The following is a 23135-nucleotide window of genomic DNA, read 5'->3' on the forward strand; positions in this document are numbered from 1 at the left end:
AGAGGGAAATGGAGCTGAGGATACATAGAGGGAAAAGTCACTGTTAGAGAAAAATCTGTGGGACATACAGGTGTCCCACAGCATTCCAGAGTCAGAGACTATGTTCTATTATTTAATTTAGAATATTTCTAGTTTTTATTGGTTGAAACAATAGTGACTGAAGAAATGCTATTTCAGAATCTATATAATAAGAAGAAATGTGATTTCTGAGTTCAGAAAACATAGAAAAAGATTAGTGTTAAAATTTACCCTGCAATCACAAGGAACAATAATTCATTATGTTTCATGTCTAAACTGCTGCCAAAGCTTTCGAATGAAATTGTTAAGTTTTGAAAGCACAGCGAATGACCTCCATTTTTTAAATTGTTGAAGGTAAGATAAAATTGTCCATCCAATTATGGAACCTGTTTACTGTGACTGAGAATGATTGAAACATTCCTGTTCACACAAATCTGTCATAAAGGTTTCTTTCTGGTGACAGCTCTTATCCTTCTCTTGTCAGTGTTACTGAAAAGGTTTGCAAGGGATTTTTCAGTATATAGAAAAGGTTCTGCCGTTTTTATTCCAAAAGCATCTGTTTCTTAATGTGTGACAACTGCTTATGATAAAATGATAGGCTTTTTATGTGTAATATAGAATTCCTTTGCTGAATACTTACACACCTTAAGGGAAATTCTTTCTTGTGTTAGTCCTGATAATTCTGTGAAATAGTATAAAACTGGCCACTCCTTTTTCATCATAAACATTCTTTTTTTTTTCCATTTATTTTTATTAGTTGCAGGCTAATTACTTTACAGTATTGTAGTGGTTTTTGTCATACATTGACATGAATCAGCCATGGATTTACATGTATTCCCCATCCCGATCCCTCCTCCCGCCTCCCTCTCCACCCGATCCCTCTGGGTCTTCCCAGTGCACCAGGCCCTAGAGGAAACCAGATCTGAAAGAGACACATGCACCCCAATGTTCATCACAGCACTGTTTATAATAGCCAGGACATGGAAGCAACCTAGATGCCCATAAACATTCTTAAATGCTGCTTCTCAGAACTTATATGAAAATTGCTTCCCAGGACTGTGGACTTTATTATACCTTTACTTACTTGTTTTTGTGTTTTGTTCTGATACCGCCAACTTATGAAATTTGTTCCCATTATTCTCATATTAAAGGCATGAAATTTTCTATAAAGACAGATAACTTTGTTTTCCATCTTAATTTTGTACACACTATTAGAAAGACAGAAAATGACATGGTGGTAGCCAAAGAATTTATACAGATTCTTCTTAATTTTGTGTTTCAGGCCTATGAAGCATATTCTAAAGTAATAACCATAACACTTAAAATACACCTACTTGCATAACATTTTTGTTGAAGTGGGTTTTAGGGATCGTATGTTCTGCAACATTGCTGGCAAGAGAGTACAAAGAATATTTTAAAATGAAACTTTCAGCTTTTACTTCAGCTCCTTTTTTTGATTGAGAAGTTATGAATATATTTTGCCCTCATTTCACAAATGAAAATGTGTTAAAACGCAATTAATCTACCATATTAACTCTATGAAATATTGTCTGTATTTGTTAAACACTTCAAAATTCTGCTGCAAACCAGTTAATTCTAAGTAATTTCTCAGTTAAATATTTACATGGGCTTTCATGATGATAAGCTCTCGCCTGTCTTAAATAATCAGCAGATTGTCCAGTGTAACACACTGTAATAACAACCCACTAGGACTTAAAATGGTTTAGCTGGTTGGGACTATTTTTTGCATAGTTTTATCCTAGCTAAAAGAGGTAACAGCTTTAGGAATTCCTTTCCTTGTCAACATTTCTAATGTCCAGAGTTCTGTTTAAAAATGAATGCTTGTGTGGGGCTGTTTACATCATGAATATCCTAAATGCAGTCTTAAGTTTTTCTTTCAGAAAGGCAATAAATCTTTACAATTGTAAAATTTTAGGAATAACTCAGTTTAAAGTTATTTTCATAAAGCCTAAGTAGATGGAAAAAGTTAAAAAAAATGGATAGAAATTATTCTTCACCAAATTAAATTGAAGAAGAAAATAATGCATAGATTATGCAAAGATTCTACATGCACAAAGATACTTAAGACATGATTCTCCAAATGGGAAAATGGTATAAACATGTAAAGCATCAGTATTAGTCAAAGATTTAAATAATCATAATAGAGATGATGTCACAAATAGTAGATGATTAATTCTTTTTTATATTTGAGCTTTCATAGACTTCAGAGTTTTTTGTTTCTTGAAGTATAACATATATACAGAAAAGTATATATCACAAGTTGTAGTTCAAAAGATTTTTTACAAATTGAATATATCCACTTACCAACATACAGATCAAGAATAAGAGCAGTTAAACATACCCATGATACCAAAATCCAGATCAAGAATCAGAGCAAAAGTTCATGATTTTTTTATTCTATTACAGTAAGAGTAGATGATTAATTCTTAGATGAACTGTAAGGCAGTTTTACTCTCAGACATCAGAGAGTGGAATGGTCACTTTGGATGAGAAATAGAGACAGGACTGAAAGTCCTCCAATGTGGTATTTAAGTCCAAGGCAAAGTTTTGAAAATAAATATAATTATATGTAGACCAGGAACCTGTTTCCTACCACTGATGCTCAGTATTATTCTATCTCTGTTTAGTTCCTTATGATCTAGTTTTATAAGTACTTACTAATTCTCTTCTGTAAGTATGGTAAAAGATAGAAAACAGTGATTTTTTGTCCTCTAAAACTCATAGTCAACTAAGAGGATGAGTAAAACATACATATAATGGCATTTACAAGGTTAGAGTAAGAAGGAATTATTGAAGGGTTCTGAGGCAAATGCTGAACTCTGCCCAAGTTTAATTTGAGGAGCTTCAGCCTCGGTATAAGTTTTGCTAAGTGATAGGTTAATGCATTGTTTGACTTTACTAAATGCAAGGAATAGTTAGCTGGAGAATTGCAAATAATGTTCAGTTCAGTTCAGTTCAGTTGCTCAGTCATGTCCGACTCTTTGCAACCCCATGAACTGCAACAGCCAGGCCTCCCTGTCCATCACCAACCCCCGGAGTCCACCCAAACCCATGTCCATTGAGTCAGTGATGCCATGCAACCATCTCATCCTCTGTTATCCCCTTCTCCTCCTGCCCTCAATCTTTCCCAGCATCAGGGTCTTTTCAAATGAGTCAGCTCTTCGCATCAGGTGGCCAAAGTATTGGAGTTTCAGCTTCATCAGTCCTTCCAATGAGCACCCAGGGCTGATCTTAGGATGGACTGGTTGGATCATCCTCAAATTTTAATTTCCTAATTCTGGAAAAAATATGATTTTTCAATATTTGGTTGACCAATGGTTTACTAATGATAATATTGATATTACTTTTCTTTGTAAATCAACTAATAATATTTAATAAAGTCAGATAAAAATATTCTGAATATTAAGGTAATAGAGCTAGTATTAAAATTTTGTCATGGATAATCCAAATAGTGAATTGGATTAAAAATATCATTGGAGATGAAAAATAATCCCACTTTTTCATCAAATTCCTTGCTGGGTCCTAGAGTTAGCAAAGGTCAGGAGTGGGGAAGTACTCAGAATCATGACTGTCTGGGAGGCATATTAGTGGGTTTATCTATGAGTATGTCATATCTTACTTTTGGGCTTTTAACAAAAAGTTTCTCATAAATTTTTTAATCCATTGAATACATTCCAAGTCAAGTTTAATATTTTCACCTTATGTAGGCTTTTGCTATGTAATTTTTCTTAACTAGTAAAGGGAATGGAATTTTTATTACATGTGGCTCAGAATTAATTGTACTCCCTTGATGAATGTTCAGTATGTGTATGTTTTAATAGCTCACATTTAAAAATACTGAAAGATCTGTCAACATTTGGATGTATATCAAAAATGTTATGTGTAAGTTTGACTATTCATGAAATTATAATAGTTTCCAAGGGTAAAGGGGAAGAGTTTTATCTGAAGCCAAGATTGTGTCAATCTTAAAAAAATGACACAAGCCCTTGTGATTATCTTGTAATTAATCTTTGGTATATTTTGATTTGAAAATTTGCTTTTCTTATCACGTCAAGAATTTACCATCCTAAAGTTGACCTAATTAGGCAACTTTCTTTGGTTATCTATCATTTGGCAGGTGTTTTTGGTTAAAAAAAAAAAAACAGAACTGATCACATTTTTCATTCCCTGGTTTTTATTCCTCCTAAATCAATAAAACATAGGCTCTACATGCCCCTGTCACATTAATTTTTCCAAAAATGGGTAAAAGAATAAATACATACATTTTATGAATATCTGCTCAGTTGTTCAGTCATGTCCAGCTCTTTGAGACCCCATGGATGGTCCCCTCTGTCCATGGGATTTTTCCAGCAAGAATACTGGAGTATATTGCCATTTCCTTCTCCACATTTTATGAATACTTTGTGGAGGAAGACTCAGGAAGATTTGGGGAACAGTGAGCATTGTTGATGGCTTGCCAGGTGGATCAACAGTGATGAATTCACCTGCAGTGCGGGAGGCACAGGAGACATGGGTTTGAGCACTGAGTCAGGAAGATCCCCTGGAGGAGGAAACGGCAACCCACTCCAGTATTCTTGCCAGGAAAATCCCACGGACAGAGGAGCCTGGCAGGCTACAGTCCATAGGGTCACAAAGAGTAGGACTTTACTGAGTGATTGATCATACACGCACGAGCATTGGTGATACATGCAGAATTTTTTGTATAAATTTTTTCAAAATTAGCTGCAGGAATTTATATTAAATTCTGACAATTTTAGTCAAAGAAAAGCTTTCAGAGTGAAAAATTAAAATATATTTGTGATATTTTTATTCTAAATAAAATTGGATGGTGAAATTACCATGCCATGACATTTGTGAAAAGTTAATTTCTATGAAAAACCAAAAAATGTATACATAATAAATACATCCTCACAAGCACACCTGATGTTTTACTTTAAATGTAGCTATGACTTTTAAGGAAAATGGTTACATTATAAAAATGAATCCTAATTTTCAAAAATTAGATGATAATGCTTCTCCTGAAGGGATGAAGGTGAATCTGATGTTCAAGTGTGTCTTTACTGGATTTCTCATATTCCAAAGAGTTTAAGGCCTTTAATATATAGTAGATTAACCATACATATTTAAAAAACCCTTTAAAAGTGCCAGCTTTACCCAAAGGCTTTTTTTTTTCCTCTAACAGTGGATTGATTTCTCATTATGATTTTTTTTTCAATAATTAACAGGTACCTGGTGTTAAATAAGACAGTGATTCTACCATTGTCCTTATAGCCTGGTGAATCATTTCCTAAATAATCATTTAAAGGGAATTATGATAACTAATTTAAAGAACAAGTACAGGCACCTTAAGACTGATGCAATAAGGCATTCATCTCTTTATGTGGACAACCCAGGGAGGTCAGGCTGGATTTTCTTGAGGTCAGTTTGTATTCTGGAGGATGGAGGGGTCTGTGTCTAGTGTCACCTAGAAAGCTCTTACAGGTGAGCTAGTGAGAGGGTGATGGAGCAGAAGGATGGAGGAGAATAATAGATGGATCAAATCCATCTATTTGGAGCTACATCAGTTGGACTTGGGGACTGGATGTGAAAGAGAAGTGAGAGAGGCAAGTGTGGAAGACAAGTTCTAGGTTCCCAACAAGAGCTCTAGCAGGATGGTGCGTGGGTTTACAGAGTTGGGGTGCTGGAAAAGGCCCCAGTTTTGGTGGGAGGGTCCTAAATGTGGTATTGCTGTGCTAAATTCAAATGCTGGTGAGAGCAGAGTAGGTGTATCTGGCAGGCAGTTGGATATGTGGACCTATAAGCTCAAAGATAAGTTGAGTAAAAATCTTGGCATCATCAGCCTGGAGAAGCCAAAGTCCATGGTATAATACGAGATCATGGCAGGAGAATGGGGAGAAAATGGGCCTAAACCCGCACGTTGAAAGGCTTAATAGGGAAGGAGGAAGCAGCCAGAGAGACTGAGAAGCCTCCAGAGGGGTAACAACTAGCCGTCAATCCCAAAGACTTTAAACAGCAACGGTATTAACATTCTGGTTTTTGTGCTGAGAATTTCTGTGTAATAGTAAGTATCTGTGAGAATCAGGAGATTCAGATTAGTGAACCTGAGATTTCCTGCACATTTTGTATAATTGAAAAAAAAAAAAGGTTATTTTTTTCTACCACTTGAAAAAAATACTTTTCATGAGAAAGTATTAGTCTATGAGGCTAAAAATTAAGTGTTATGAATAGATGAATGTTGAAGCTGATGTCATAACCAGGTGTTTTCTCAGAGGAAAACTACAGAGCCACTCTCAACCAAAAATGCTCTTGCATTTATAGAGTTTAAATACATGAAGAGGCATTGTTTTTCTGCCTGTAATATTGTTACCATTTATTGACAGCAGGTTGATTAAAAAAAAAAAAAAAAGACATGATTCCAATGATATGAGAGTCACCCCTGGGAGTGATCACTGGTTAGGAATCTTTCTTTTCTTTTGTTGTGTTAACTCTGAAGATAAACCAGTCAAAGAAGGACAGTTCACCATTATTAATGTATTGTATAGTCTAAGCTTAGAAGAGCTCAGATCACTTTAAAAGTTTTTGTATAATCAATAAAATTAGTATTAATTTTCACAGCATTCTTTGCAAGGCAGGCATGCTTGAAGCAATCTACTAATATGTGTCCTTTTTTCCTTGTAGGGTTCCCTGGGGATACAAGGCCCTCAAGGTCCACCTGGAAAAGAGGGTCAGAGGGTAAGTAAACTCAGAACAACTGGCAGGCATACTAACTCAGAGGTTACTTATTTCTGAACACTTATGAAAATAAATTGGAATACAGCAGGCGAATGGGCAATGGGAGAATATCAACTATCTGAAAGCTGAAATTTAAGATTTTGACAGAGCTTTTACAATCCAGAAAATTCTATATATTTTCCAGATTGGCAGCACAAGTGTGGAGATACTGTTTGGGTGAAATGAATTAACTGTCATTTAATCTGGAACACGTGATCCTATTTTGGGGTTTTTGAGTTAAACTCATCTTTGCTGATTTAAGTTTAATGAGTTATCTTTGTGGAGTTTTAGCCTGCTCATGAATTCTGGAAAGGCTGTGGATATTAACTGCATTCTTTAGCCAAATTAAATTATTGACATTAGTGACTCTTTGTGGTTAACTTTTCCTACCTTTGAGATATGTATGTATCATGTGAACACGTCGTACTTGCCGAGGGAGTATAGCGGTCAGTTAGGCTTCCAGTTCAGTTAGGCTTACTGGATCCCAGTAAAAGGAAGCCCGGTGGTGAGACTTGGTCAGCCCTCCATGAACACTCTCTGCAATGGGGTACGCCATTCCTGTGGCTAACTTATTAACTATTTTCAAATCATGCTAAAGATTCCAAACATTTTATATGTGCTTTGTTACATGAGTAGTATTTTTAACTTTTGTTACCTTATAGATGAGAATTGCGTGACTCATGAAGTGTAGATACCTTGCCTAAAGTTTTAGAACTAATGAAAAATCAAGCTAGGACTTGAATTCGGGCTTTCTGACTTTGGATTTCATGTTCTCTTTTACTGTCTCAGCATGTTAACCCCAGATCTCTTTCTTAGTCATTTAAATTTATTATTCCCTGTTCTGCCCTCTGGCAAATAAGTCTGTTGTCTCAGATATATGAGTCCTTCAAATATTTGAAGACCTATGGTATTTTTACCAAGGTCCGCCTTTTGTCGGGTTGATAATAAAATCCACATTCTCTAAGCTCCTCCTCTTGTCTAGATTACTGACTACCTAACATGCCAGTGGTCTTTCCCAGAAAACACTCATGAACCTTCTGAAGGTGTCAGTAATGGAACTGGAGGTATATATGGTATTTAGGGCAGAGCTAAGTGTGGCAAATATGCCCTGTGCCTATGACCACAGGCTTCTATTGCAACCTAAGCACAGTGCTTCTGTGAATGGCATCACTCTTTGTTTTTCCTAACTCCTTCTACTAGGGCAGCTCTCTTTTTTAGAATTTATTTTCAAGAGTTACAATTAGAAGTTTATTAGGAAAAAAATGAACTAGATGACATCCAAGTTTGTTCAGTTAAAAAATTCTGTATCCAGTTCTTTTTCCCAGTGGCTATTTCAGTGAACACAATAGGACTTAATAAGTTTGGATGATGAAAAAAAAGAAAACTGTTGTGAATAATAGCTAACATTTATGGGCTACCTATTTCTAATTTCATTTATTTCTCACAATAGCTCTGTGAGGTAGATTCTACTACAGTGCTCACAGGGAAACAGAGTTTGTTCAGGAGCCTGAACAGAAGACATTGCTATTAAGTGGATTATGTAGATATTTTAAAACTATTTACAAAATAGTCACATTTGGGTTGTACTCTCAACACCTATGTGTATAATTATAATTTCCCTCTTTTTAGCTCTCCAGCTCACTATCCAAGAGTTCATTAATCCACCTGATCAAAGTTTTAAATAGCCTAGGGAAAAAATTGAAGATTACTTCCCTAGATCTGTGCTTTTGAGGCTGTCTTAAGCATTTTACCCACTGGAGGCAGAAGACTAGATGAAATGACCTTGTGTACTTAATGCCTAAGCTTCTTATTTTGTCACAGTCATGACCAAGATGACTGTTCCGTCTAGGACCATGTTTTTGAATTAACTTCTGTTTTCAGCATCCAGGGGACATTTTGCTCGTAGTAACTACCCCTTCATGGAAACTGAGTGATCAGTTATACCCCCTAGTTAATCTAGTTATACCCCCTAGTTAATAAGGAGCAAAATATATAAGGAACACAATAACAAAATATCCAAAATATGTAAGGAATACATGCAACTCAGTAGCAAAACATGCAACAACCCAATTTTCAACTGGACAAAGGACTGGAATAGACACTTCTCAGAAGAAGACATACAAATGACCAACAGCTGTAAGAAAAGGTGCTCAACGTAGCTAATCTTTAAGGAAAACTATTCAAAACCGCTGTGAGCTATCACCCCACATTTGCTAGAATGGCCAGTATCAGAAAGGCAAGAGATAAGCGTTGACAGGTTATGGAGAAGAGGGAACCCAGGCTCCCTGCTGGTGGGAATGCAATTTGGTGTAGCCACCATGGAGAACAGTATGGAGGTTCCCCCAAAAAGTAGATCTACCTTATGAGCCACGAATCTCACTTCTGGGTGCATATCTGAAGGAATGAAACCAGTATTTTGAAGAAATATGCATACTCCCATGATATGGAAGCAGCCTAAATATCTATTGACTGGTGAATGAATAAAGAAAATACAGTTAAACACACACACACACACAGAGTGGAATATTATTTCGGCCTTAGTAAAGAAGGAAATCTTGCCATTTGTAACAAAATGGATGAACCTGGAGGATATTATGCTAAACGAAATAAGCCAGTCATGGAAAGACAAATACTCACTTATATGTGGAATCTGAAAATGTAAAAATCCATAGAAACAGTGAGTAGAGTGGTGATTACTATAGGATGGGGGAGAGGGGAGATGTGGATCACAGGGTACAAAGTCTTAGATATACAAGATGAATAAGTTCTGGGGACCTAATGTACAGCAATGAGAGTGTAATTAATATTGTGTTGTATACTTGAAATTTGATGAAAGAGTAGATCTTAAGGGTTTCCACCACAAAGAGGTAACTATTTGTAAGCAGATGGATCTGTTAATTAGCTTGATTATTGTAACTATTTCACAATGTGTTAAGTATATCAGATCAAGTTGTATACCTTCAATATACACAGTTTTAATTTTCAACAATGACTCAGTAAAGTAGAATGATAATAAAACTAATAAACAGAGTTTTAGTTTCAACTCCAGAAAGTAGCTTATAGTCCCTGGATGGTTTGAGATGGAAATTACGGAGCTAAGTGGGTGAAGGTAGGCAGTGTGTCTGAATTCCTCCCTCAGTAGCAGCGATTTTTTTTTTTTTTTTAATTTGTGTGGTAAGACCATTTAACATGAGGTCTACTCTCTTAACAAATTTTAAGTTTACAATGAAATTGTACTTGTTTTTAAAAATAAAGTAGAGTTGATTTGTGATGTTATGTTAATTATCGCTGTACAGCAAAGTAACTCAGTTACACAGGCATTCCTCTTTAATAGCCTTTTCCATTATGGCTTATCATAGGATATTAAATATAGTTCCCTGTGCTATAGCGTAGGAGTGTGTCGTTTATCCTTTCTATACATACAAGCTTGCATCTGCTAACCCCAACCGACCTCTCTCTACCTCCCGCAGTCCCCTCCCCCTTGCAACCACAGGCCTGTTCTCTATATCCCTGAGTCTGTTTCTGTTTACAGTGAAACTGTATTTCCAACTTGGGCTGACGTGGTCATTTCAAGGCACCGCCTCCTTTATTTTAATGAAAACTTCTTCCCAGTCAAATCTTCACTGGTCCTACAACTGTGAATCACAGAATAGGAACTGATCCTTGTCATCATTAAATTTCATCTTCTGGGTGTTAGTTTCTAACGCCATTCTGTTAGCTGTTTTCCCAGTGAAATAGCTCTACTCCACCTTAAATTTTGATAAGCCTGCCCTCTGAGTCTTCATTCACATCACTAATAAATCCTGAGCAGAACAGGCCTGACTCTATGTAATACCAGCAAAGCTGCCACTTTGTCTACCGTTGATGTTCGTGTGGCATGATACAAGTCATGTACAAATACATTTGACCTCTCCTTCCTTCCCACCCACATTTCTTAATTTGTCTTGTAAGATAATTATAAGAGTCTTTGTCAGACTAGCTGAAATGAAAAATATTCAAATGAGGTTCTTTTAAAATAATGATGCTTCAAATTGAAATTGTACCCTAGCAAAGCTTACATTTCAGAAGGTGAGTTAATGAATAATTCAAACTTATGTATTCTTCATGATAATTATGAAGGAACATATTCAAATTATAAAGTTCAACCACTATATTATGCAAATTTACTCCATTTATAAATATGTATAGTCCAGGTAATTTTATATTACTTTTTATTCTATCTTATCAAGAGTAACAGTGTCAGAAACTAAAGAATGTAGTAGAATTTTACAGATAATGTTAGGCAAGCTTTATTATTATTACTACTGCTTTTTCACAAATGCTGTATAGTTAAAGGAAGGCATTTAGGTCAGGTATTATTGATGTTATCCACATTTACAAATGATTATTTCCAAATGTGCTCAATGATTCATTCTGCTTTTCAGTTACTTGAAGGGGAAGCACATTAAGGAATTGACATTGACATTTGACATTGACATCCCTCAGTCATGTCCGACTCTTCATGACCCCATGGACTGCAGCCTACCAGGCTCCTCTGTCCATGGGATTTTCCAGTCAAGAGTACTGGAGTGGGTTGCCATTTCCTTCTCCAGGAGATCTTCCCAACCCAGGGATTGAACCCGAGTCTCCCGCGTTGTAGGCAGACGCTTTACCGTCTGAGCCACCAGGAAAGTCCACATTAAGGAATAAGTATTCTTAAATATTTTCATTTAGGCCCAACTTAGTGCTACGATTTCTTCTCTGCTCAAGAGTTCAGCACGCAGTTCTTTTGGACACACAAATGTAGATGTCTGTGTATGTGTGTCTGTGTGTACATACACACAGACACACACACTGAAAGCTAAGACCAGTAATTTTTCGTTTCTCTGAAATTTGCAATAGAAAACAACAGAAAAACCTAGGAATTTAAAATTCTTTTCTATTGACCTATTCTCAAGAAAACCCATATTTTTTTTACAGGTGTTTGATCAGGAAGGAGTTGACTATCACTAAGTTTATTGAAATGAAATATATAATATGTGCAAGTTTATGTTCCTTACTCCTCGGTATAATGTCTTTAAGGAAAGTAGAAGAAATCATTGATTTGTTAGTTTTTCTCAACAATTAAAAAGAGAGTATTTTCTATTCTACAATATCAGACATGAGTGTCAAATGTAAACATACCTTGAAAAAGATGTTTCCATAAAGCATTATAGAAAAATGTTAATAATACTACTGTTATTTCTATTAAGGTGTAAGGACTCTGATTGATAGATTCCTTTTATTTTTCTCTTTAACCCTTTGTGTAGTTTTCTATATGCACAGTAAGACCATTAATTTTTCACAAGTACCACACCAAAAATTCTAAGTTTTCATTAGTTGACTTTATCTTCTTCACTGTCTTATAAGCTACTAAATTTTAGATTATGTGTTCACTTAATAAAGCATAGTAGCAGTGTACTTCTTGTACTTAAAAGCTGCTATTAACCTTAACAATGTTTGGTGGTGATGTATATCTGAGATTTGTGTTCTTCTGTTTATGTTTAACCTCCTTATTTCTTCTTTGAATCTTTTACATGCCATTATTTTTTCCCTTTGTTATCTTTTTGAAGTCCTACAAGTAAAACATTTGACTGACACATATTTGGGTCTCACATCTTTTATAGATTAACACAGTTTTTAAAATTCAACTAATGTTGAATATTGATCTTAAGCCTCAGTTAAGGATTTATCAGGGCGTAGTAGAGAAGGGCATCCTGGGGACACTTGCCTGGAGACCAAGGAGATGTCCAGCTCATGATGACAGAGAAGGCCCAAGAGGGTGACCAGGACAGGGCCAGGAAGTAAGCAGAAGAGAGTTTCAGGGTGCATAAAGGGTTCAACAGCATTAAAATGGGGAACAAAGTTGGGGGGGAGATACTGGTTTAAAGAAGAGGTGACTGGAACTACTGCCAACTGAGAGAGAAGTTTCAGTTGAATAAATGGGAGAGCATTGGAAACAAAACCTGCAAGAAAAGATATGAGAGAGTTAGGGGGTGCATTGTGAGGAAGGAGAGGCCGAGATGGGGAATCTAGGGGGAGAAAAGGATGGGAACTGCATGGGAGCCCAAGATGTCTTAGTGAAAGGTGGAATATTTCAGACAGCTGAGCATGTTTGTGAAAGTTTACAGGAAACACCTCAAAAGAACTGGTATTTGTACAAATTCCCTCTAACACATAGATTCCTTATGTTTCCCTGGTGGCTTAGCTGGTAAAGAATCCGCCTGCAGTGCGGGAGACCTGGGTTCTATCCCTGGGTTGGGAAGATCCCCTGGAGAAGGGAATGGCTACCCACTCCAGTATTCTGGCCTGGAGAATTCCATGGTCTGTATGGTCCATGGGGTCACAAAGAGTGAGCCACGACTGAGAGACTTTCACTTTTATTTTTCTTAATAAAATTTCCAAAAACATGAAAAAGATTATCATTTTATGTGTCCTTGGATTTCTCCTTACAGTCACATTAAGTGCATGTCTGAACAACCTCATGGTTTGAAACAACCAGGGCCTGTTGTTAGTCGCTCTAGATCTCTGAAAGAACATTTATTGGCAAATCAGCTAGGGACTGCCCCAAACAGGAGACTGTTTGGCTGAACCTAGGTGACACCACACTCTTACTTTCTCTGCTGCTGGATCCTAATTTCAATCCTGAATAGAGAATTTATATTTAAAATGCCATATAAGTCATCTTATTAGAGAAGGAAATGGAAACCCACTCCAGTATTCTTGCCTGGAGAATCCCATGGACAGAGGAGCCTGGTGGGCTGCAGCCCATGGGGTCACAAAGAGTTGGACACGACTAAGGAGTACGTCAAGGCTGTATATTGTCACCCTGCTTATTAGCTTATATGCAGAGTACATCATGAGAAATGCTGGACTGGATGAAGTACAAGCTGGAATCAAGACTGCTGGGAGAAATATCAATAACCTCAGGTAGGCAGATAATACCACACTTATGGCAGAAAGCAAAGAAGAACTAAAGAGCCTCTTGATGAAAGTGAAAGAGGAGAGTGAAAAAGTTGGCTTAAAACTCAACATTCAGAAAACTAAGATCATGGCATCTGGTCCCATCACTTCGTGGCAAATAGATGGGCAAACATTAGAAATAGTGACAGAGTTCATTTTGGGGGTTCCAAAATCACTGCAGATGGTGGCTGCAGCCATGAAATTAAAAGACGCTTCCTCCTTGGAAGAAAAGTTATGACCAAGCTAGACAGCATATTAAAAAGCAGAGACATTACTTTAGCAACAAAGGTCCGTCTAGTCAAAGCTGTGGTGTTTCCAGTGGTCATGTACGGATGTGTTGTTGTTTAGTCACTAAGTCGTGTTCGACTCTTTTGTGACCCCGTGGACTGTAGCCTGCCTGGCTCCTCTGTCCATGGGATTTTCCCAGGCAAGAATACAGGAGTTGGTTGCCATTTCTTTCTCCAGGGGAACTTCCAGACCCAGGGATTAAACCCAGGTCTCTTGCATCTCCTGCATTGGTAGGCAGATTCTTTACCACTGAGCCACAAGAAGAACCCTGTATGGATGTGAGAGTTAGACTATAAAGAAAGCTGAGTGCCAAAAAATTGATGCTTTTGATGCTTTTGAACTGTGGTGGTGGAGAAGACTCTTGAGAGTCCCTTGGACTGCAAGGAGATCCAGCCAGTCCATCCTAAAGGAAATCAGTCCTGAATATTCATTGGAAGGATTGATGCTGAAGCTGAAACTCCAATACTTTGGCCACCTGATGTGAAGTACTGTCTCATTGGAAAAGATCCTTATGCTGGGAAAGGCTGAAGGAAGGAAGATAAGGGGACAACAGAGGATGAGATGATTGGATGGCATCAGCAACTCAATGGACATGAGTTTAAGCAAGCTCCTGGAGTTGGTGATGAACAGGGAAGCCTGGCGTGCTGCAGTCCATGGGGTCACAAAGAGTCAGCCACGACTGAGTGACTGAACTGAACTGAACTGAAGTGACTAAACCACCAAGTCACCCTCTGTCTTGCTCTCAGTTTAGCTTCTCTGCCTGTGCCTGTTGTTTTTTTTTTTCCTGTTAATCCCCTCCAGGCAGCCATCCCTTTAATTGTCTGCTTTTAACATTCTTTTGCAGGTTTTACTTCTTACTGTCCCTCGAAGTGCTTGCCCCAAGCCACCTCGCAGCCTGCATGTGGGGTCAGGGTTCCTTGTGTCCTATGCAGCATGGAGGACTCACCCTCCATATAAACACAGAGGGAGAGCATGGTTTTTTTGCTTGGACCCATATGTATAAATATGTAAACATACATGTTGTGAATGACAATGAGAGGCTTTGCATGCTGTAACTAGTGGTTCATGTTTATTGCACATGTTAAACTTCTGGCATTCAGCTGACAGGTTTTTCCATTTACTTCCGTGACATTTCCTGAAGATTTCTCCTTAAGGATTACTTTGAGAGTTTTGGAGAGATACCATCCATCTTTGAACCTGTCTGCCATCTAGACGGGAAACTGGGCAAGTGTGTACCCTATGCAGGCCCAGAGAGCTATGCCTCTTTCCCCTAACGGCTTCTGTGAATGCGCAAAACGAACATGAGGCTCAGAGGATGGAATCCATCAAATCTCCACATGTCCCAGCATTCCTGTTTGCAGGGCTCCATAGACGACCTCAGGGAACTTTTCCTGTTGTTCCAGGACCTGATAGAGCCAACTCTGCCTTTACTTGACTTTCTTTCCAGAAACTCACCATTTAGGATTATCTAGTTATCCGCAGTTTACCTATACGACTATCAGAATTAACACTTACAAAAGGTCAATAATTGAGAAAACATTTATTGAGTTAATATTGGTGAGAAAATACACTGTGATATGAATTCTACAATATAATAAATCATATGTTGGTTTATTTTGTTTTTTAATTGAAACGTAGTTGGTATTATATCAGTTTCAGTTATACAGTGTGGTGATTTGACATTTTAATAGCTCATACTCCATTTAAGTTATTAGAGAATAAACACTGGATTCCCCTGTGCTGTACAATATATCCTTGTTGCTTATTATTTTATTCATTATAGCTTGTATCCCTTAATCCTATATCCCAGTTGTGATTCCCCCCATCCTTCTCCTCACTGGTAACCACTAGTTTTTTCTCCATACCTGTGAGTCTGTTTCTGTTTTGTTATATTCATTTGTTTCTTTTATTTTTTAGATTCTGCATATAAGTGATAACATACAATATTTGGCTTTCTCTGTACTATTTATTTCACTAGGCATAATACTCTTTAGGTTCATCTACATTGCTGCAAATGGCAGAATTTAATTCATTTTATGGTTATAAATTCCAATTTATATGTGTAATATATATCACATCGTCTTTATCTATTCATCTGTTGATGGACACTTAGGTTGCTTCCATATCTTAGCCATTGTAAATAATCCTGCTATGAACATCGCAGTGCATGTATCTTTTCAAATTAGAGTTTTCATTTTCTTTAACTATATATCCAGGAGTGAAATTGTGAGATCACATGGTAGTTCTGTTTTTAGTTTTTTTGAGGAATCTCAACACTGTTTTCCACAGTGACTGAACCAATTTACATACCCACCATCGGTAGATAAGGCTTCCATTTTCTCTGCATTTTGCCAACATTTGTTATTTTTTGTCTTTTTGATGATAGCTCTTCTAACAGGTGTGAGGTGATATTTCTTTGATTTTTACCTTTCTGTGATGATTACATCTTTGCATGTGCCTCTTTACCAACTCTATGTCTTCTTTAGAAAAATATCTATTCAGGTCTTCTGCCCATTTTTAAATTGGATTTTGGGGTTTTTTTTGACATTTAGTTGCATGAGCTGTATATTTATTTTGGATATTAACCTTATCAGTCATATCATTTGCAAATATTTTCTCCATTCAGTAGGTTGCACTTTTGTTTTGTCAATGGTTTTCTCTGATGTGCAAAAGCTTTTAAGTTTAATTAGGTCACATTTATTTTAGTATTCGTTTCCTTTCCTTAGGAGACAGATCAAAAAATACATATTGCTATATTATGTCATAGAGTATTCTGCTGTTCTCTTCTAGAAGTTTTGTGGTCTTCAGATCTGAAGACTTATATTTAGATCTTTTATTTGACTTTTATTTTTGTATACTATATAAGAATATGTTCTGTGTCATTTTTTACATGTAGATGTTCAGTTTCCCCAGCAACACTTACTGAAAAGACAATCTTTTCTCCATTGCATAGTCTTGCCTCCTTTGTCATTGATCAATTGACCACAAGGGTGTGGATTTATTTCTGGGCTGTCTATTCTATTCCATTGATCTATGTGTTTGTCTTTGTACCAATACAATGCTGTTTTGATGACTGAAGCTTTGCAGTATAGTGTGAAGTCGGAAAGCATAGTAACTCCAGGTTTATTCTTTTTTCTCAAAATTGCTGTATCAATTAAAGGTCTTTTGTGGGTCCGTGTAAATTTTAGGGTTATTTGTTCTACTTCTGTGAAAAATATTGTGGATATTTTGATAGGGATTATGTTAAATCTATAGATTTGGGGGATAGTATAAACATTTTAACAATATTATTTCTTCCAATTAAAGAACATGAAATATCTTTCTGTATCTTTGTATCTTTTTCTGCATCTATTGAGAACATCATGTGATTTTATTCTTCAGTTTGTTGATATAGTGTGTCACATTGATTGATTTGTGAGTGTTGAATTATTACTGCCTCATTGGAATAAATCACACTTGAGCATAGTGTATGATTCTTTTTTATATTTTGTGGAATTGATTTGCTAATGTTTTGTTCAGGATTTTTACATTTATAGTCACCACAGATATTGGCATGTGATTTTTTTTTGTAGTGTCTTTGTCTGGTTTTGATATCAGAGTAATGGTGGGCTCATAGAATGACTCTGGGAGTTCTCCTTCCTCTTCAGTTTTCACAATAGGTGAAAAGAGATAGTTATTACCTCCTCTTTGTATGTTTGGTAGAATTCCCCTGTGAAGCCATCCAGTCCTGGGCTTTTGTTTGCTGGGAGTTTTTTTTTAATTACAAATTCAGTTTCTCTGCTAAGAATCAGTCTATGCAGGAGACCCGGGTTTGATCCTTGGGTCGGGAAGATCCCCTGGAGAAGGGCAGGGCAACCCACTGCAGTATTCTTGCCTGGAGAATCCCATGGACGGAGGAGCCTGGGGTCCATAGGGTCACAAAGAGTAGGACATGACTGAAGCGACTTAGCACTCAGTGATCAGTCTATTCATACTGCCTATCTCTTATTCAGTCTTTTTTTTTTTTTTTATTCAGTCTTTGAAGGTTGTATTTTTCTAGAAATTTGTCCATTTCCTCTAAGTTGTCCAGTTTGCTGGCACATAGCTGTTTGTAATAGTCTCAAGATTTTTTGTGTCTCTATGATATCAGCTGTTTTTTTCTTCTTTTATTTCTTATTTCATTTGAGTCTTTTCTTTTTGATTAACCTGGTTAAAGTTTTATCAATTTTGCTTATCTTTAAAAAAAACCATTCTTGGTTTCATAGATCTTTTCTATTGACTGTTGGTCTCTATTTTATTTATTTCCTCTTTGATCTTTATTCTTTCCATCTTTCTTCTGACTGTGGGTTTTGTTCGTTCTTTTTCTAATTCCTTTAGATAGTGGATTAGGTTATTTGAGACTTTTCCTATTTATTAAAGTAGGCCTGTATTGCATCCCATAGATTTTGGAGTCTTGTGTTTCCATTTTCATTTCCCTTGAGGTATTTTCCTATTTTCTCTTTCATTTCTTCATTGACCCACTGGTTTTTTACTAGCATGTTATTTATTCTCTACTTCTTTGTATTTCTCCCATTTTTCTTCCTGTAATTGATTTCTAATTTCATACCACTGTGGTTGCAAAATTATGTTTTTATAATTTCTGTGCATTCAATGTATTTAGATTTGTGTTGTAGCCTCGCATGTGATCCATCCTAGAAAAGTTTCATGTGCTCTTGAGAAGAATGTGTACTCATCTGCTTTTGGATAAAATGTCCTCTAGATATCTATAAATCCATTTGGTCTATTGTGGACCAAGGCTGCCATGTTGATTTTCTGTCTGGATGAGCTGCCTACTGATGTAAGTAGGCTATTAAAGTCCTCTACTATTACTGTGTTTTTGTCAGTTTCTTCCTTTATGTCTGTTAATATTTGCTTTATGTCTGTTAATATTCGTTAATATTTAGTGCTCCTGTTTTGGTTGCTTATATATTAACAAGTGATATCCTCTTCTTGTATTGATCCCTTTATCATTATATAATGTCCTTGTTGTCTTTCATTGTAGACTTTGCTCTGAAGTCTATTTTAGCTGATATGAATACTGGTATCCTTGCTTTCTTGTCATTTCCACTTTCATGAAACATCTTCTCCCATCTCCTCATTTTCAGTCTATATATTTTAGCTTGGAAGTAAGTCTCTCATAAGCACCATGTAGATGGGTCTTGTTTCCAATCTAACTAGCCACCCTATGTCTTCATTGGAGTATTTAGTGCATTGACATTTAAAGTGACTATTGATAGGTATATACTTATTTCCATTCTGTTATTTGTTTTCTCATTGTTTTGTCATGTTCTCTATTCTTTTCTTCTTCCTCTAGTTTCTTCTCTTCTGGTTTGATAATTGCCTTTAGTGGTATGCTTGTGTTCCAAGTTTTTATATATCTATTGTAGCTTCCTTTTTGTTTGTCTGCTTCATAGAGTTTTTAACCCTTGGTCTTACCCTAGAGGGAAAGGAATGGTAGAGATGATCCTTCCCAAGCTTCACTTACTGTGGGCAGTGTATTTCAGTGTTTTCCCCCGAGATTCCTCACTTTGTGTCTTCCCTGGGGGACTGGAGGGCAAGGAGGTCAGAGATGATGCTCCCTAAACTAGCTGTGGACAGCTCCTTCCAACTGGTTCAAAGACTGATTTACCTAGGTTAGAGATGATGAAAAGACCCTTAGTCCACACCTCTTGGGCTTCCCTTGCACTTTCCTTCCCATCCCACTTCTCTGTAGGATCTGAGCGTGGGATGGCAAACATGCCAAGGCACTGGGATTTGCCTCCCTGGAGCTATAGCAGGTGCAGACAGAGACAGTGGTGGAGGACTCAGGCCTGACATGGATTGTGGGGTGCAGGCCATGGGGTTCAGGGTGCAGGTATATTGTAGGTTCTTGGTTTGTGGTCACTGTGAGGTTCACATATGTTGACCTATCACTGTATCTATGTATTTTTAACTGATAATCTTTAAGTTTAAACATATTCTAAAAGACATTTTTAAATTCTCCTTTCTCATTTTTTACTTCCCTTTCCCATGTTTGTGCTAGTTACAGATGGTTTTACACTTTTTGTCTTTTAATCCCCATACTTGCCTATTTAAGTGTTGGTCCATGCATGCTCTGTTCCTTCAGTCACATCTGACTCTTTGCAACCCCCGTGGACTGTAGTCCACCAGGTTCCTTTGTCCATGGAATTCTCCAGGCAGGAGTACTGGTATGGGTCACCCTTTCCTTCTCCAGGGGATCTTCCTGACCCAGGGATTGAACCCGGGTCTCCCACACTGCAGGCAGATCCTTTGCCATCTGAGCCACCAGGGAAGCCATAGCATTTACCACATATTTGTCTTTACTAGTGGGATTCCTGGTGGCTCAGACGGTAAAGCGTCTGCCCGCAATGCAGGAGACCAGGGTTCGATCCCAGGGTCGGGAAGATCTCCTGGAGAAGGAAATTACAACCCACTCCAGTACTCTTGCCTAGAAAATTCCAGGGATGGAGGAGCCTGGTGGGCTACAGTCCATGGGGTCGCAAAGAGTCGGACACGACTGTGCAACTTCACTTTCCCTTTCAGTGGAATTTTTCCTTTCTTCTAAATTCTTACTTCTTGTAGTCTTTTCCACTTAGGAAAGACCTTTTAACATTTCTTGTAGAGTCAATTTAGTTTTGATGAACTTTTTTAGTGTTTTTGCTCATCTGGGAAGTTTATCTCTCCTTTAATTCTGAATTTTCCTCTAATTCAGTCCATGGGGTCTCAAAGAGTCAAACACGACTGAGTGACTGACCCACAACAACAAACTTCTGAATGATTACCTTTCTGGGTAGGATATTTTAGATTGTAGATTTTCCCCTTTCAAATCTTCAAATATATCGCGCCACTCCATTCTGTTTGGCAAGTTTCTGGAGAAAAATCAGCTGATAATCTTAAGATTGCTCGCCATGACCCTTTTTTTCTTTTTTGTTGCCTTTGGAATCCTATTTATCTGTGACTTTTGCCATTTTAATTGTATAGGTTGGTGTGAGTCTCTGGCTTCATCTTGTTTGTGCCTCTCTGTGCTTCCCGCATCTAAAACTCTCTTTCCTGCTCATCTTTGGGAAATTTTTAGTCATCATGTCAGCAAATATATTTTTTACCCCCTTTTCTCTCCCTCTTTTCCTTCTGGGACCCCTATATTGTGAATGTTAGTATGCTTGATGTTGTTACGTAGAGCTTTAAACTGTGCTTTTTTAAATATGTGTCTCTTTTTGCTCTTCTATTTGAGTGATCTTCATTATTCTGTCTTCCAGATCAGTTATGTGTTCTTCCTTATCACCTAGTCTGTTATTCATTCCTTCTAGTGTGTTTTTCATTCAGTTATTGATTATTTATTTCTGTCTGTTTATTGTATTTTCTAGTTCCTTGTTAGAATTCTTACTGTGTTCAATTATTATTTTCTCTAATTTAGTTAGCATTCTTATTGCTAATGCTTTGATTTCTTTATCTGGTAAGTTTTTATTTCTGTTCCGTTATATATATATCAGTTCAGTTCATTTCAGTTCAGGCACTCAGTCATGTCCGACTCTCTGCGACCCCGTGGACTGCAGCACACCAGGCCTCCCTGTCCATGACCAACTCCCGGAGTTTACTAAAACTCATGTCCATCGAGTCGGTGAGGCCATCCAACCTTCTTATCCTCTGTCGTCCCCTTCTCCTCCTGCCTTCAATCTTTTCCAGCATCAGGGTCTTTTCCAATGAGTCAGTTCTTCGCATCAGGTGGCCAAAGTTTTTGAGTTTCAGCTTCAGCATCAGTCCTTCCAATGAAGATTCAGGACTGATCTCCTTTAGGATGGACTGGTTGGATCACCTCGCAGTCCAAGGGACTCTCAAGAGTTTTCTCCAACACCACAGTTTAGAAGCATCAATTCTTTGGCACTCAGCTTTCTTTGTAGTCGAACTCTCACATCTTTATAGTCCAAATCTCACATATATATGTGTGTGTGTGTGTGTGTGTGTGTGTGTATATATATATATATATATATGTTAGGGGTTTTATCTTGCTCTTTCAATTGAGACAAATCCCTGTAGCTTCTCATTTTGTCTATCTCTATGATATTAGGTGAAACAATTACCTAACAATGGTCTTGGGGAAATGTCCTTAAGTGGGAGTGTCCCTGTGTAGTCTGCATGTACCCTGTGACTTTGGCGGGATTGCTGGCTTGATGTGAACAAAAGCTGTGTCTTGCCTCAGGGTGTGCTAACTATCTTTGGCTTGATAGGAGGAGGGGCTGCAGATGGTGGGGCTGGAGTCAGCCCAGGTTTGAACCTGTGCTTCCCCTCTGCTCAGTGATTTTCATTACCCTATTGGAGGTGGAGCCAGGTCTCAAGTTGCTAGAGCAGGAACCTTGAGGTTTAGGTCCCTTCCAGTGTGTGCTGTCTCCACTCCCAAGCACCAAAAGCCTCACCCCAGAGGGAGCTGTGCTGCGAAAAGAGAAGGGGTGGGTACTCAGCATGGGTCAGGGTGGGGTCCATGGTGGTCCCCCCATGGTCAGAGACGCACTTGACTTCACCATCAACTGTTTCACATAATAAGATATGATTTAGTACTAGTGAGATTTCTTAATATTTGGAGTTCTTAGTATTTTTCTTAGTATTTTGGAGTTCTTGTCAGTAGATGTTCTTCAAGATATAGAATAAGAATTTCAGAGAACTTTGAAAAAACACTGTAAGGAATGACATTGTTAAAATTCATACTTCGCAATTTTCTCCTAATATCGTGCCACCCAGGTGTTCCTGCTCACTGTAGCTGGAACACCTCCCACAAAACTGCCCCAAATATAGTTGCTGCAGCAATGGAGTAAGGCAGGAAGAAGAAAAAGAGGCTAATATATGTTAATGTCAAACAAATGTCTCCAAGGGAATAGTTGTATGACCAGAAAAAGAATCCTCCACTTTTGCTCACGTCTGGACTGGAAGGAAAGATAAATTGAAGGAACAAAATGTTGCAAGACAGAGTCTAGTTCAGGCTAATTAGAATCCGGTGGAAAAGACAGACACAGTAGAGCTGTAACCCTGACTTTGTGAGACCAGGC

General features: G+C 37.6%; 1 protein-coding gene across 1 annotated transcript in view; it reads left to right on the forward strand.

Moving 5' to 3' along the window:
* COL19A1 (collagen type XIX alpha 1 chain) overlaps positions 1-23135 on the forward strand; it is a 417920-nt gene that overhangs the window by 231621 nt on the left and 163164 nt on the right. The window contains exon 14 of the mRNA XM_043890428.1: positions 6718-6771. Within this exon, the coding sequence (XP_043746363.1) occupies positions 6718-6771 (54 nt within the window). The remainder of the gene's footprint in view (positions 1-6717; positions 6772-23135) is intronic.

The sequence above is a fragment of the Cervus elaphus genome, chromosome 28 (assembly GCF_910594005.1).
Source record: "Cervus elaphus chromosome 28, mCerEla1.1, whole genome shotgun sequence".
In the NCBI taxonomy this organism is placed as follows: domain Eukaryota; kingdom Metazoa; phylum Chordata; class Mammalia; order Artiodactyla; family Cervidae; genus Cervus; species Cervus elaphus.